This window comes from Mirounga leonina, unplaced genomic scaffold (genome assembly GCF_011800145.1).
Source record: "Mirounga leonina isolate KUSES-001 unplaced genomic scaffold, KU_Mleo_1.0 Mir_168, whole genome shotgun sequence".
NCBI classification, from domain to species: Eukaryota; Metazoa; Chordata; class Mammalia; order Carnivora; family Phocidae; genus Mirounga; species Mirounga leonina.
In genome coordinates, this window is record NW_023270426.1 from 75123425 (window position 1) to 75140997 (window position 17573).

Genomic DNA, 17573 nt, shown 5'->3' on the forward strand with positions numbered 1-17573 from the left:
TGTGCATTTTATTTTCTTTTGGTAGCTTTTAGGATTTTCTTTTTATCATTGGTTTTAAGCAATTTGATCATGATGTATATTTGCTGTAGTTTTTTTTTCCTTGTGTTTGTGGTTTTTGAGCCACTTGTATCTGAGACCTTATAGTTTTCATCAAATTTGGAAAACTTTTGTCCATTATTTCTTCACATATATTTTCTGTCTCTCCATCTCTGTTCTCTCTGTTAGAGACTCCTGTTACATATATACTGGGTTGCTTGTAGTTGTCTCACAGCCAATTGATATTTCGCATTATTTCCCTCCATCTTATTTTCTCTTTCTCTTTTTTTTTTAAACATTTATTTATTTATTTTAGAAAAAGAGAGAGAGTGTATGAGTGCAGGGGGAGGGGCAATGGGAGAGGGAGGGAGAGAGAGAGAATCTCAAGCAGACTCCTTGCAGAGCGTGGCACTGGAGGTGGAGCTTGATCCCAGGACCTTGACATCATGACCTGAGTCAAAATCAAGAGTCAGACATTTAGCCAACTGAGCCACCCAGGCATCCCTCTTTCTGTTTCATTTTGATTAATGTCTATGGCTGTATTTACAGGTTTACTAATCTTCCTTTCTACAATGTCTAATCTGCCTTTAATCCCATGCAACATAGTTTTCATTTTAGGCATTGCACATTATGCCTGAATAATTGCGATTTGGGTCTTTTCTTAAAAGGTATCTACTTAGGGCGCCTGGGTGGCTCAGTCGTTAAGCGTCTGCCTTCGGCTCAGGTCATGATCCCAGGGTCCTGGGATCGAGTCCCACATCGGGCTCCCTGCTCTGTGGGAAGCCTGCTTCTCCCTCTCCCACTCCCCCTGCTTGTGTTCCTGCTCTCGCTATGTCTCTCTCTGTCAAAAAAATAAATAAAATCTAAAAAAAAAAAAAGATTCTTTAAAAAAAAAAAAAGGTATCTACTTAACACTTTAACCTAAGGTTAGAGTCTTAGTGGACTTCATCTTTTCATTTGTTCTGAGAGTTGTATGAGTTATTCATTCCCAGATTTTTTTATTTCGCTATAATCTTCCACTTATTTATGTTGTAAAAAATATACATAATCTTTACCTATATATCTACATGCAGTCCCTTTGTCCATATGCCATGTAGCATTTTTTTCGAAAGTTAAAAAATATTTTTTTTAAGAGTAAATGTATGGTAATTTTATAAAATGTAAGCAATACCATATTGAACCATATGGTTTTGGATTAAGTGAATTTAAATACAATTTTGCTTTGAAGTTTTATAGTTTGCTTGAAGATATACTGAAGTATCAGAAAAGATATTCAAAATAATTCTCATAGTTATATATTCTTATATAGCCTATTTAATTGATTCTATGTGGCTAGAATTATAGTAGGGTTTTATATTTACCAAGCCTCAAAATACTCAAAATAAACATTTGTAGGGGTTTCTCTTACATGAGTAGAAGTCTGAATGCTTTTGCTTTATCATACATCATATTCAGAAAAAAGATGAGATGAGCTACTCCCCATTACACATGCCTATAGCAGTCAGTCTAGTGAAGTTTAAAAGGAGCTCTCTTCACCCACTTTTATAACAAGAGTAGGGAAACAAACTCTCCTTCAAATTTTCTTTCTTTATGGGAAACAAAACAGAGTGCTAAGAGATTTGTAAACTCCCTGATTATTTACAAGCCCTCACTTATCCTATGCAGACAGAATAAGAGGATACTTACTGCTAGAACTGTGGAGAGTTAGCTACAAGTCTCATTCAAAAGTAAATTTTTCTGTAATTGGGAAGTAGATTTTCTTAAATTGCCTCTTCATGCATTATGAATAGTTCTGTGGTATTTTATAGCCAATTAAAATTGATTAGATCCATTGAGTTGTCTCTTTAGAGTACTTTAATTATGAAAACCAGTTTGAAATGAGTCCAGATTTGAGACAGATGGTTAAATTTATGTTTAAATAAATCCAAATTTTAAAAAAATGAAAAAACTTTTTAAAGGCTCTTTTAGTTGATTTTCTCATTTTTAGTCCAACAAGAATGGCACCTGGCCTTTCTGTTCAATAATCTCTAAATCTTGGAGACTTTTAAAAATTAGAATCTTGTGTGCATGGCATATGGAGGTCCTCTAGACAAACAGTCTGAACTTCAAATTTACCTCTCAGTTCAGCCTAAGGAAAGAGATCCATTTTGGATACAGGACTTGCTAAAGACCAAAGCCAAGTTCAAGGTGTTTGTTGATCATCACTTCTATTAATGCGGCTTGAAAGTGAGAAGTTTTCTTTTTTTTTTTTTTTTTGGACCTACTTATTAATACATGATGTATCAGCAGCTAACTTATGGTGTGAATGCTTTTTACTGCCTGGAGCTTAATATGATAGGAACTTTACAAGGTCATAAAGAGTAATGACATTCTTCATTGTTAATCTGATTTGCATTGGGTTGAAGTTGCAGAAATTGGAGTGACGGTTATAATATTCTCATTAGATGCTGAAATATTATGTGGGATGGGATATGCTACATGATTCATTTATTTTCTGCAGAGAACTTCCTAAAATTAAAATAAAATTAAAGCACAATAATTTGATTTATCCCTATTTTTCTTAGTTTTATTGAATAAACAAACCTAAGTTTCACATACAAAGAGATTAAGAGAAATGATATCCTTTTGCTGATTTTCCTCTATATTTTATAGGTGAGCTCCTTAACAATATTAGTTTTGGACTTGATTATTAGAAAGATGATATAAACAGATGCAGAAAGTAAAATTATAATCTTTCTATAAGTTTTAACTTTGTAAAATTTTTATTTAAGCTTAAATTTATTTTTTAATAGTAAGAACCATATCAATTTATGTATTTTCTTTTTCTGTGCCAGGCACTGTTATTTGCACTAAGAATATTGTAGATAACAAACCATACAAAAATTCCTGCCTCTATCAGGCTTACATTTTAGAGAAGAGAGCTAATTAATACAATAAGTAAGTGAAACATATAATATATTAGATGGTGATAAGTACCATGGAGAAAAATGAAACACGGTAGGTGGATAGGATTTTGGGAGGATGATCAAGTCAGGCTTCATGGAGAAAGAGACATATCAATGAAGAGTGAAGGAAGCGAGGAAGGGACGAGTACTCCAGGTAGAGGGAATAGCCAAAGCAAAGTCACTGAGATGGGATCATGTCTGGCATATTTGAGGAGTGGTACAAACACTTGTGTGGCTGGAACTGGGGGACTAATAAAGGAAAGACACGGAGTATGGGATGAAATCAGGGAGAGCGATGGTGAGTGAGGGAGGCCCAGATTTTGTAGGGTTTTGGTCGTTCTTTTAAAACACTTTGGCTTTTACTCTTATAAAATGGGACGCCATCGTAGGTTTTGAGCAGAAGAGTGACATGAACTAACTTACATTTTAATAGGATAATTCTGGCAGCCTTGTTGAGACTATGAGGTGTGGAAGGAGGATGGAAGTAAGGAGATTACTTCCAGGCTATTGAAGTAATAATACAGGCAAGGGCTCATGCTTGCCTGGACCTGGGGTGGTAGTAACAGGTGGTGAGAAGTGGTCAGTTTCTGGATATACAGTTGATTCTTGTTATTTACGGTAGTTATGTTCTGTGAAATCACTCTGAACACTAAATTAGTGTTAGCTGAGTACTGAATCATTGCCCCTATTGGACATAACACAGGGCATTAGGTTCCTATAAGCACAACATTTTTTTTTAAGATTTTATTTATTTATTTGAGAGAGAGTGAGCATGAGGAAGATGAGGGGCAAAAGGAGAAGCAGACTCCCTACTGAGCAGGGAGCCCCATGCGGGGCTCGATCCCAGGACTGGGATATCATGGCCTGAGCTGAAGGCAGACGCTTAACCGACTAAGCCACCCAGGAGCCCCAGGTCCCAACATTTTTGATGACTGATCCAATACATCATCCTGTTTTATGTGTGTATCTGTTTAAATACACCTTCTTTAGTATATATTGTCGTTGATTCATTAACATTGAACTCAAAGCCAACAGTGTTACAACTCATGACTAAACAAAGCTATCTGACACGTATTTTCTCTATAAAACAAGTGATAGCCTTCTCGATCATAAGAGTAGTAGACAGCGCTTGAGCACTACATTTAGCCATTTTAGACAGCAAAATCATCAATTAAAAGCACAAAAATGCAATCAATGTGGAACTAAATAGACTGCAAAATGGACAGCTTACAGCACGGGAGCTGAAACAAAAAGGCAGACGGAGCCTTGTTGGACCTCACTTGGGAACGTGTGTATCAAACGACCCCTTTGCTGCTCTGCACATGCCCATATCTGCGATGGGCCTAGAAAGTGCTGTGTGTACTAATTGTGGGGTTACAAATAATTTTAGGGGGTAGGCGAATTCAGAAATATGAAATTCCTGAATGTACATATTGAAAATAGAGCCTAAAGGACTTGCTAATGAGTGGGATGTAGTATGTGTGAGAGAAAGAAGTCAAGGATGATTTCAAGATTTTTGGCCTGAACAACTGGAAGGATGGTATTATTTTAACTGAGATAGAGAAAAACATAGGAGTAGCAGATTTGGAGGTGAAGATCAGGAGTTTGGTTTTTAGATTCTCATTGGATATCTAAGTGGGGCCATCAAGTTTGTACTTGAATCTCTAGTTTTGGAGAGTTCGTGGGAGAGGTCTGGAGTAAAAATACAAACTTGAATATTAGTTGGTATTTAAAGCCATGCTGTTTGATGACATTACCAAAGGTGTTAATTAAGATAGGAAAGAGAAGAGTCTTAAGACAAAGCCCAACATTAAGAAGTCAGAGAAATGAGGAAGAAATTGTAAAGAACACCAAGATAAAAGGAAAACCAAAAGAATGTGTTATCCTGGAAGTCAAATGGGGGAGGAAAGGATTTCAGGGAAGAACAAGAGATTAGTTAGGTTAAGTAGTGCTAAAACATAAGATGAGGGCCAAGACTGGACTTGTGTAAAATGTAGGTAATTGGTGACTTTGAAAAGAGCAGTTTCGGGGCGCCTGGGTGGCTGAGTTGGTTAAGCGACTGCCTTCGGCTCAGGTCATGATCCTGGAGTCCTGGGATCGAGTCCCACATCGGGCTCCCTGCTCAGCAGGGAGTCTGCTTCTCCCTCTGACCCTCTTCCCTCTCATGCTCTCTGTCTCTCATTCTCTCTCTCTCGCAAATAAATAAAATCTTAAAAAAAAAAAATAAATTAAAAAAAAAGAAGAGAGCAGTTTCAATATTGCAGTAAAGGAAAAAGCTTAAATGGGATGGGTTCAAGAAACAATGAGAGAAAAGAAACTGGAGATCACTGGTACAGACAAACCATTTCAGTAGTTCTGCAGTAAAGGAAAGAAGAGAGAGGGAGCTAACTGAAAGTAGTTAAGGGAGGATTTTTTTTTTTTTTAAAGATTAAGAGCAACTACAGCTTTTTTTGCTGATGAAAATGCTCTAGGAGAAAAGGAAGAGCTGATGAGGCAGCAGAATGAAGGAAGAATGGCTGTAGCAATGTCCTTGAGTAGGTAAAGAGGTGATGAATCTAGTCCCCAAGTGAACGGATTGGTTTTAGTGAGGAGCAGGGGCAGTTTATTTATAGTAATAGTCTTAAGAGAGAAGGATAAGTATACAGCTTTATTCAGATAAGAAGGTGGATATGCTGGTTAGAACTTGTTGAAGTTTTCTTGGGATTACTTTTCTTAATAGGGTTCCTGGGTTCCCTCTTCACACTTACATGATTCTAAATTCAGAATCACAAGATATAAACCAGTAAGTGTACAGTGAAGAGTTTGTCTTCTACCCATTACCTACTTTTTTTCTCCCGAGACAATGAAAACTTTGTTTCTTCTAGATATATTTTATATATATCCTGTAGCTTTTAAGCCACTTAATTAAAGGTATTCACCAACTTATTAGATAATCTTTTGTATTATAGTACATTATTCAGAGTTTGAGGTCACTTACTGGTTGGTTATTCATGCTAAATAAATGGTGATCTCTATACTTCTTCCTCTATAATTATATCCTAACATTATTATGACTGTTTTGTGAGCCTTTGTTTTAGTTTTCTTGTCAGGCATCTTTTAAGAAAAGATTATCTGTCCCTCACAGAACATACTTTAAAAATTTAAAGGGTTATAACCCCTCATTTGCTGGAAACGTTGTTATTCCACACACTTGACTAGTCTTATAAAGTAAAATGATAATTTTTTTTTCATTCTTGCTAGCTTTATGTATTAATACCGCTCATAGTGGACTACCTGCTTTGAAACATACATATTGAAACCAACTTTTCTTTTTTATTTTGGGAAGTAAGTATTTTGATATTTAAAGAAAAATCATTGAGACATTTCATCTGTAGACTAAATAACTCCAAATTTTTAGATTTAATGATTATTCAGATACTTTTGAATTCTGATCAGATTTCTGCAGCTTTCAATTTTTAACCTTTATTTTGACTTACTGAAGTGTTGAAAAAATAATACAAAGAATACCCATATACCCTTCACTTATATTAATATTTTGCCACATTTGCTTTATCTTTTCTTTCTCTGTATCTGAGAGAAACTGAAAGTGGCTCCTCTGTCCTTTTGATGTGTTCTTGTCATTCACTGAGCACTTATTTTCTGGCTCATCTTACACTTTTCATGCTCTAGATCCTCCATTTCTCTGAGGAACTGTGGTTCCTTTTAATGGTTTTCCAATTAGTATTTAGAAACCATTATTTGGGCACTGGGTGTGCTCACTGCTACTGGGGTGTTTTTGTTCTAAGTCCTCTCTATGGACAGAGCTAAGAAATAAGCAAATGTATATACATACATGCACACAAGTATATCTGTGCCTAATTTCTAAATCTGTTTATCTGTATTAAAACTCAAGAGTTTGTATTAGTACTTCTGGTTCTAGTCCAATGCCATGTGTTCATTCTGTATTTTCCTGTTCATGTATTTGCAACTTCTTTCTCTGACAGTGAGAAATCTGGCTTCTGTTAGTTACAATGTATTTACTTATTTGCTCAATCCTAAAATAACAGAAAATAATTTCAGAATTACTAACTCATGCCTCTGAAGAAAGAAACTACAATTCATTATTTCTTTAGAGCTCTTTTGTCTTTAGTCTTTCATTGTAATCAAATATTGTTTTCCAACGTTACTTAGATTAATTCTTTTCCTCCCCACTCCTTTCAGTATGATTATGTTACTCACTGGAATTATAGGTTGGTTCACTTGTTTCTGTTGTCCTATTTTAAGTTGTTTTTTCCTCTCTTATTCTTATTGATTTTATCTGTTTCATTAATGGTTAAAAATTAATGGTTCCAAAAGTCAGAACTGTATAAAACTATATACATAGATAACTGTATCTTCTTTAGTTATTTCTCTTTCTTTCTTATTCTCTATCGTACTATGATACTCCTTTTCACTTTGCTTTTCTACTTCATATTGTATCCTAAAAATCACAATACTTCAGTTTGTAGACTTATTTCTCATTCTTTTTAACTGTTGAATCGCATTTCATTGTAAGTTCATTCAAGTAATTTCTATATGGACATACAGTTTTTTTCTAATTTTTCCAGTTATATACGCTACTAGGACGATGAATAACCTGAGTGGGTTTTTTTTTTTTTTTAATCATTAGAGGAATATCTTAAGTGTAAATTCCTAGAAGTGTGTGATTGCATATGTAAAAGATAAATGTGTGTGTAGTTTATACCTTCTATAAAGATTGTACCAATCTGCATTCCTATCAGAAATGTATAAGTGTGGGGCGCCTGGGTGGCTCAGTCGTTAAGCGTCTGCCTTCGGCTCAGGTCATGATCCCAGGGTCCTGGGATCGAGCCCCACATCGGGCTCCCTGCTTCGCGGGAAGCCTGCTTCTCACTCTCCCACTCCCCCAGCTTGTGTTCCCTCTCTCGCTATGTCTCTCTCTGTTGAAAAAATAAATAAAATCTAAAAAAAAAAAAAAAAAAGAAATGTATAAGCGTATCTGTTTCTTAACACAGTTGCCAAAACAGAGTGTGTGCCAATTTGCTAGGTGAAAAATAACGTCTCATAATTTTACTTGGCATTTCTTTTATTATGAGTGAGAGAGTGATGTTGACCATTTTTATATGTTTAAAGTCATTTTAAAGTATTTTTTTGGCTGTATGGATTGTCTTTTGCCCATTTTTTCTTTCTAGTTTTTGGTCTTTTTTTTTTTTTCCCTTAAATTTTAAGAATTTTTAAGTGCAGAGGCACCTGAGTGGCTCAATTGGTTAAGCGACTGCCTTCGGCTCAGGTCATGATCCTGGAATCCCTGGATCGAGTCCCGCATCAGGCTCCCTGCTCGGTGGGGAGTCTGCTTCTCCCTCTGACCCTTCTCCCTCTCATGTGCTCTCTCTCAAAAAAAAAAAAAAAAAAAAGAATTTTTAAGTGCATTACAGTGAATATACCTTTATCTGTTATTCATGGTACATATATTTTCTATTAGTTTGTTGGTTGTCATTTGACTTTAATGTGTTTCTCCCCACTGACGAATGATAATACTCTAGCTACCGATATTATTATGAGAAATAAACTGTCCTTTGTCTCTGTCCCAGGAGACTTGTGTTTTCTGCCCACCTCCATGAAGTTGAGGCAGGCTAGATTGTTAGCTTGCACGTAGAGTAAAATCTTGTACCCTTCATGCTCTTGACAAAGATTGATGTGTCCTTTTATCTATTTTTTTAAAGATTTTATTTATTTATTTAACAGAGAGAGAGAGAGAGATCACAAGTAGGCAGAGCGGCAGGCAGAGGGAGGGGGAGAAGCAGGCTCCCCTCTGAGCAGGGAGCCAACGTGGGGCCTGATCCCAGTACCCTGGGATCATGATTGGAGCCGAAGGCAGACGCTTAACTGACTAAACCACCTAGGCACCCCTTATTTATCTATTTTTGTTTTCATTTTTTTTCCTGCAGGATTTGTTTCCTCTCTTGCTTCTTTTTTCCTTCAGAGTTTCCAAAGTTCCTTCATTTTAACCATTTCTGCCCCTGGCGTGTTACCTTTCTAAGACTGTTTAACTTGCCTTCACAAGCACTTTTAGTTCCCTTTCTTGTAGTCAGTGCTGTGATCTACCATTATGCTTTTCCAGTATTGTTCACGTGTGGAATGAACTTTCTTCTGATGATGATGGTTTTTAGATCAGTCTTAAGTACACTGCTAGCTTTTCTCTTTTTCTTTCTCTTTTTCTTCTTTTTTTTTTTTTTTTTCCAGAACAGCCCTTGGTGTCCATGGAGGCTTGCAGTGGGAGGGTGAGAGATTTTACAGAGATTTGGTGCTTATTTTTCTATTCATAGACAATTTAAACTTTAGACATTCTCTCCCTATTATGCTGAGGATGTGGGCTTATTTTTTTTTCTTTTTGCTTTTTATTAAATTTTCACATGCTATGTGGGAAACTCAGAATTATGCTGTTGTTTCATTGCAGCTACCCAGAACCCTCTCCTTCACAGCTTTGTTACATTATAGAATATAGATTTGAGCATGGTATACCATTCAATTTATAGGTTATTAAAAGATTGTTGGTCAGTTGAATCTAGCAATCACTATATGCAAGGAAATGATACTGCACAGAGTTAGACAGCTTACTCTTTAAAGGTGTTTTGCTCAATTTTTAAATAAAATGTCACTGTTTTAGTTCCTTGAACAGTTTAGAACCCATAACACATCCAGTAAATATTTCTTGATTGATAGATCAGTTTTTTCATATGCCACGAAATTTATTAAAAATAGCACAGTATGGATATACCTAGTATAGTTTTTAATGCTTTATAGGAGCATATGATCAAAAGGTTTTTTCCAGCTCTCCAAATTCTGTGTCTTCCTTAGCCTTTGCTGTTGCATTTTGACAGTTTTTTGCCATTCAGTCTCCATCCACAAACCAGTGAGTTGGTAAGGGCAGATAATTTAACTCCCAGGACTGGAAATTAGAAGCTAAAGTATAGGTTATAAGACTTGCTTGTGTTGCACATGTAATCAAAGGAGAAGCTGAGAAAAAACCGACTTCTTAACTCTGCTTTCGTCTGAATAGCACTGAATAAATGGGTAGCTCATTCATTGTTCCCACATCATACTTGAATTTTAACTTTCATGTGAAAAAGCATATGTGGACATTTGGCCCAATTAACTCATAAATTAGGATGAATTCTTGTTCATTTTCTTCTTGCTCAGAGTAATAAGTAGAAATTATATAGTTGAGGAGGAATGTTTTGAAAGGAAAGAAAAATGTAAGATGGTAGAATGTTTAGTTACCCAAATGTAAGTAGTCGGTTAAGCGTCTGCCTTCGGCTCCGGTCATGATCCCAGGGTACTGGGATCAGGCCCCACATTGGCTCCCTGCTCAGAGGGGAGCCTGCTTCTCCCCCTCCCTCTGCCTGCCGCTCTGCCTACTTGTGATCTCATCTTCTTGCAGGCATTTTACTTTTTGAAAATAATCACTTCTCGTTTACTATAGGGAGGCTTTCTACCATAATATTTAACAAATGGTAAACACTTCCGAAGTTTATAATAAAAAATACTTGACTTTCTAGACTAGCTTAATGAGTAGTCTTGCCTGTCTCTTGTAAATGTCAAACTTACATAATTGAGTTTTGCTAGCTTCATAATATTGTTTATGGCATGACATGTTGTATATACACTCTGTTATTACAAACATTAAACAGATTTGTTAACAAGTGGTGGCAAAAGAACTATAATTCAATTTCTTTGTGAAATTCATTATGTGGAGGAGGAAAAATTGGACGTTTTCCTCCCTGTTAATTGACACATAGGACAACTTCATGCCCTGCTTTGATGCCTCTCATCATTAAAAAAAAGTCATATGGCAACAGAGGTATAATTCTGTGTCAATAAAAATTTACTTGCTCTGCATACTTCACATTAATTTTAAGCTCAAATACCATTATTTAAAAGTTAAGAAAGGGTAATAGTGATGTGAAATACTCTGCACCAAGAAGCTATGTGGCAAGAATCGTGTTAGGTAGTTTTTTGCAACATATTTTAGGAAGTGAATGGAATTGAAAAAAAATTTATTTGTAACTGGTTCTCACAGAGTATTACTATTTCTTGAATTTACTTATATAGTTTTTATGGGACCTAAATAATTATTTTAAAGCAAATCAGGAAAAAATATAATAGAATCCCTTTCCAAATCATGTCAGGTGAGCATGTTTTTGAAACTTTTTGTTCATTTTTACAGAGGAAGGAGGGTGGGAGGGAAATATAGATAGGTTGATCAGTCGTGTGCATATACAAGTACACCTTATAACCCAGTGCATAAATGTGTGTGAGCTATAGAGTCCAAAAGCAAACAAACCAAAAATCTACTAAGACATACACCCAAATTCAATTTTAAACCCAAAGCTCTTTTTAAAGACTTTATTATTATTAGTAGTAGTATTTTAATGTAATGAATTCTGACTTGGATGTTTTCAAAGGCATTTAATTTTTTCTAAATTGTGTTAATGACCACTGATAAGCTGTTGATAATTAATTTTGGTTGTAATAGTCTTTTTCAGGTTGTCATATACTAGATATGATAAAGAAAAAAAGTGGAATTCTTAACTTTTCTAATGTTATTTTAAATTACAAAATCTTAGCTGAATATTGCATTTTAGTGCATCATTTTTCACCAGCTAGAAAGACAGATGGATAGTGTGCAGTTTAAAAATCTGTGCAAATAGGAGGACAGATGGGTGGTTTAAATGTCTCCATGAAAATGTTTGTGTGGAGAGCTTGACTCCTGACGTTACACTAAAAATTCCAAGTAATTAATTAGGAATAATAGAGTTCATATAAAAAGTAATATTTTTTAAAAAGTGACATAAAATATGGAAATTAATTGAATTTACTACATAATTATAATTTTGAATTTATAATAAAAATTAACAAATTAGAACACAGTACTTAAATATTCTTGCCTGGTAAATGCTTGCCTTATTTTCTTCTTATCAACGTGTAGACTCTAGAAAACTTCTTTATTACTTGGGATCAATTTGTCTGTATAATTGTATATGACTTTTTGAACTCTTGTCAGAATTTGCCAAATTTTACTAACATATCCTTAAACTAGCTTAAAAATGAATGAAATTAAAACAACAACAACAACAAAAAGGCCTCGAAAGGGCTGCTCTGGAGGCTTCTGAAGCAGGTGTTTTTGAACTTTTCTGTCTCATTCAGACATTAATGTGATTTGGCTCTTAACCAAAACATTGATTTCAGTTTGGTTGGATATGCACTTTGACTCTTGGGTATTAGTTTCATATAGGAGTATAGTCCTGACTTGTGTAGATAGGGAAAAAAAGGGGTTGTTATTTTAGAGGGAGGCTCTGAGGCTGGCCATAGATGTGTCAACTGCATTGACACTTGGGGACATTTTTTGAAGGATGCCAAGTAGCAATATTTATCAATAAATAAATATAGTATTCTATGTAAAAAACTATTATAGTGATTGAACATGTAGGAGAATGTGTTCCTGAGAATCTTAAAAATCATTCATGATTAGTATTATTGAAGTGATTTGTAATTGTGAAGTTAAAAAGATTATCCCTAGTACCATACAGGATGAGTAAAAATTTCTCTAGGGATTTGTATTAACTGAGGCAAAAAAATTTATTGGTTTTTCAATGAAGATTTAAAGAAATTGAAAATCAGATATAATAGAATTTTTTAAAATCACAGGGCATCATTCATAGTAAGGATAGTAAGGATGCCTTTCATGAGTTTATTTCAATTATATATATATTTAAAAATGGATATGGTTATTGGCTCATGACGTAAAATATATTATCCTGTGAGCTGTAGTCAAAAAGTGAGAAAATCTACTTCTGTAGTGGCTCATGTTATTTTTTTCTGATCCCTTCAGATCAGAACTGAATTAATATATTTACTCCCATCCTTCCAGTCTGGTATTAGAACCTGTTTCCAGACAGCAATGAGAAGGGTTAGAATAGATACTCTGGTGATTAAAATATTTTCTCCTTCAGAAGTTCTTTATGTTATAAAGCAAAATAGGTATCTAGGGCAGCAATTTGCAGATAACTTGGGTATTTAGTAATATCCCCATGTGCAGGAACCAGCTCATGGACTATGGCTAGAGAATTATGCTCTGTAAAATAATTATGTGCAGCTCCCTAGAAGTCAGTGGTGGTTCTAGCACTTGGAACCACTAGAATTTGTAGGTGGCAGAGATCTACCAGTGTGCTGGAAAGATTGCCCAGCTGGTGAGCTACACGTGGTTCCTATGCCCGAGAATCGGAGGGGAGATGAGAAAGGCAAGGGAACTGTTCTTATTCTGTTGCTCTGCCCGTGCATATCTGAGGGTCTGCAGTCTCCCCTTTCCACAAAAACACTGAGTTTTTCTCCTTTTGGCCCTGGGCTAGGGACATCCTACAACAGGGAATGCTTTTCCAACTCCTACCCATAGGGAATACTCAGATGGGTGCCAAGCTGAAACAGAGTGGCAGCACAGGAGAGCCTGTGGTGTCAAAAATTCTCAAAAAAGATCAATTTTTGGGAGAAGATTCATTTGGAGGATTCTCCTTGGAAAAAGGACAAAAATTAATAAATATTTTGAAAAGTTTAATCCCTAAATCTAAATAATTGACAAGAAATGTTTGTTCAGTTTGCACCAAAAATTGAAGACCTGCTTAAAAATTTTATTTATAGAGTCATTTATGTTGTCAATCTGTAAATATTTTCTGAGTGATTTTAGTAAAGGCACCCCCAAAAGTTTTAGTTCATAATATTATCAATATCTTCTAGACTTCTCCCATATCAAGTTTAAATTTCTCTGCTTGATTTTCAAATCATTCACAACCTAAAATTGCCCTACCTCTATAGACATACTGCCTTCACTTCCTTAAAACTTATTCTCTTTGAGCTTATTTCTTTGCTTGCCTATGTAATTTTGCTTATTCTCTCCGTATTTCCCTTCACTATTCCAATTCACCAGACCAGGGGCTCTATGTTGAGGACTCGGTTTTGCTAGGTACTGAATTCCTAATGTTTAGCATAGTTCTGGTGGTGATCAGTTAATAAAATTCAGTGAATGAAAGGAAGAAAGGCAGAAAGGAATTATTGTCCGTTCTGCCTTTCTTATACCTGCCTGGACATGCTCCATGTTTGGTTTTTCTACAAAGCCTCCTCTGACTCCCCTTGTCTTTACTGATACCATAAATACAGACCTCAAAATTTAACATTATTTATAAACTTTCTTGTTTCTTTTGTTATACAGTCTATGTGCATTGTTGTTCCAATTCGGTGTGAGCTTCTTGAAAATGAGGATTATTTTTCTGTATAATTTCATAAAATATTATACATTAACTTACATTCACCAAACATTTACTGTAATTTATGCCTCCTTCATAGCAGCCTGTGTGCACAGTACTGGCAAGTAAGTAGTACTTTGCATAGAGCTGAGCATATAGTATATATTCAATAAAATTTTGTTGAGTATTCATAAAATGTGTAAGATATAAAATGGTGGTCGCTCAGTTTGCATATAGAGAAGATAGGGTTTCTTTATCTCTTTGTTAACGTTCTTCAATGTTTTCTTCAGGGAAAGAAACCGAAAAGGCCAAGGAACGATATGACAAAGCAACAATGAAACTTCATCTGTTGCATAATCAGTATGTATTGGCATTGAAAGGGGCACAACTTCATCAGAATCAGTATTATGACACCACACTTCCTTTGCTTCTGGACTCCTTACAAAAGATGCAAGAAGAAATGATAAAAGCACTGTAAGTTACATTTTCTTTTTGGCATTTTAATTTAATTTAATTAATGTTATTTTCTCTCCTAGGTAAGCTTTTGGATAGAGGTTGTCTATGTTTTGTGACCTTCATTACTGACCCAGCCCAATGTGTATTTCAGATCTGTTTTACCTTGGTCCTTCTTGATTTTCACTTCTGGTGTCCATTCAGCTTATTATCATCTCCTAAATCCTCCAGCTAGCCCTAAGAATGGTCCTTCTTTTTGTATATTTTTATTCTACTCCCATTAGCTGGAAATTTAGGTTAAAAAAATTCACTAGTTGACAAGCGTTAAGAAGTGAATATCTATCTTTAGAGGGTTGTGTTTAAATATTGAGCAACTGAGAAGTCCAAAGGAAATAATTTTTTTAAGTTTTTAATTTTAATTCCAGTGTGATATTAGTTTTAGGTATACAATGTAGTGAGTCAGCAATTCTATACATTACTCTGTGCCCATTGTGATAAGTGTATTCTTGATCCCCTTTATCCCCTATGATCACCCTACCACCTCCTCTTAGGTAACCATCAGTTTGTTCTCTTAGAGTCTGTTTCTTAGTTTCTCTCTCTCTTTTTTCCTTTTGCTCATTTTATTTGTTGTTGTTTCTTAAATTCTACACATGGGTGAAATCATATGGTATTTGTCTTTCTCTGATTGACTTAGTTCACTTAGCATTAGAGAGTTCTAGCTCCATCAAAGGAAATCATTTTTTGGTTTATCTGCCAGCTTTTGTTGTGTGAGGTTAAAATCAACAAATGTTTATTGAAGTTCTCCTGTATGTAAAACACACTGCCTGTGATTTGGCCACAATTTTTGCCTTCAAGGAGCTAACAATATACTTTGGGCAGTATGTCAAAAGCACACATGTTTACCATAGACATCAGTACAAGACAACAGAAAAAGATAAGCCATGCTTTGGTAGACTTCATCTGCTTCATTAGCTGGTTTAGGTGATCTCCCATTTTCCCAGTAAAAAGATAAAAAAGTGTTTTTAGTTGACTTGAATATGTAAACTTCTAATGGTATTGATAAAATATCTACCTAAAATATTTAATGTATAAATTTGTTTACATATACATTATTTTTTATTTTTAAAGATTTATTTAGAGAGAGAGAGAGCATATGAGTACATGAGTGGGGAGGGGCAGGGGGGAGAGAGAGGAAGAGAGAGAGAGAGAGAGAATCTCAAGTAGATTCCCTGCTAAGCCCCACACGGGGCTCCATCTCAGGACCCTGAGATCATGACCTGAGCTGAAATCAAGAGTCAGATTTTTAATGGACTGAGCCACCCAGGCACCCCATAGTTATGTCTACTTTAAATTAAATATTGTTGATTCAGAAATACTTCCTTTCCTATTCTCATTTCATGAGTCATTATTTTTTCAAATTCTTCACATGAATATTCAATAATGGCATCTTCATCATCACTAGATGTCTTTTTGAGACATAGTAGTTTCCTGTAGCATATTATCTTTAACAATAAATTATTTTAGATCTAGCATTTAAAATATTCAAGCTTGATGATTTCACTGAAATTGAATTCCATGTCACATTCATTTAACAACATTAGGAGAATTCGTTTTTTAAAATTCCATTTGTCCTAAAGGTGGATATTAATAATCATCTCCATATCATATTATAGTATTGCTTTATGAGAGTTATCTAGATGGGGTCATTTACATTAATATCATTCGGTATTTTCAGGGATATTCAGATATTCAGAACCCCAGGGATATTTACTAAATCTGTTTTTTTTAAATTTCTCTGCCTTCCCCTTTTCTTTAAATTTTGTCAGGTGATTCCTGTAATCATTTCAAATTAGCATTGCCTGAAGCAGTTTAAATCTTTTTTTTTTTTTAACCCAAACAGTATTTGGCTTTTGGGAGAATAGTAAACAAGAGAGATTTTGTGAGTAATAGTTTTTTATGAGTAATGATTTTGGAAAAGAAGAGCAAACTATGCCTTATATTTATTTGGGAAAAGGCAAGATAAGCCTATCTGTCCACACTCATTGTTGAGGCTGCTTTTGACCAGTGTTATGTTTTGACAGCATAGCATTCTTAAGTTGGAGATCAGGTCTTTGCTACAGCATAGTTTTTTCTTTTTGTATTCATTAGATAAAGCTAATATGTTTTATGACATTTTTCCTGCGGACTGGAGGTCAGGAGAAGAGATCTAGATGTCACTGAAGGTATAGAACCAGTTGAACTCTAAGTATAGAGGAAAGAGCAGGGGCCCAGGAGCAAGAGAAAACCAAGAGGTAGGACATTTGAGGAAGTAACAGCCAGAGAGAAACATTAAAGAGACGGGAATTGATCCACAGTTCCATGTGCTGGAATTGAACATTTCTATGTTCAGTCTTTAGAAATAGAAAGTGATCAACCTGACCTTACATTTTGGACATGTCAAATACATGTTGGAAAAGGTGATGTCTTATTCTAGATCATTTGCAACTATTACATTATATCAAATGTAACTTGTTAATCTGTGCCTTTGTATAATCCCTTTACTGTCCAGGTATATGAAATAAGGTGGTGCATAAAATCACCATCTATAGATACTGGTATTATATTTCTTTTATTTATTTATTTATTTATTTATTTATTTATTTATTTATTTATTTGAGAGAGAGAGAATGAGAGAGAGCGAGTACATGAGAGGGGGGAGGGTCAGAGGGAGAAGCAGACTCCCTGCTGAGCAGGGAGCCCGATGCGGAACTCGATCCAGGGACTCCAGGATCATGACCTGAGCCGAAGGCAGTCGCTTAACCAACTGAGCCACCCAGGCGCCCTACATTTCTTACATTTATTGTTC

The 17573-nt window shown here is 35.2% G+C and overlaps 1 protein-coding gene across 7 annotated transcripts in view; it reads left to right on the forward strand.

The window, feature by feature from the left end:
- FER (FER tyrosine kinase) overlaps positions 1-17573 on the forward strand; it is a 412363-nt gene that overhangs the window by 67103 nt on the left and 327687 nt on the right. For all 7 annotated transcript variants that reach the window (XR_004681050.1, XM_035015022.1, XM_035015025.1 and 4 more), the window contains one exon: positions 14566-14749. Coding sequence is in view for 6 of the 7 variants with exons in the window: in XM_035015022.1 (XP_034870913.1) it covers positions 14566-14749 (184 nt within the window). In the remaining variant the exon portion in view is untranslated. The remainder of the gene's footprint in view (positions 1-14565; positions 14750-17573) is intronic.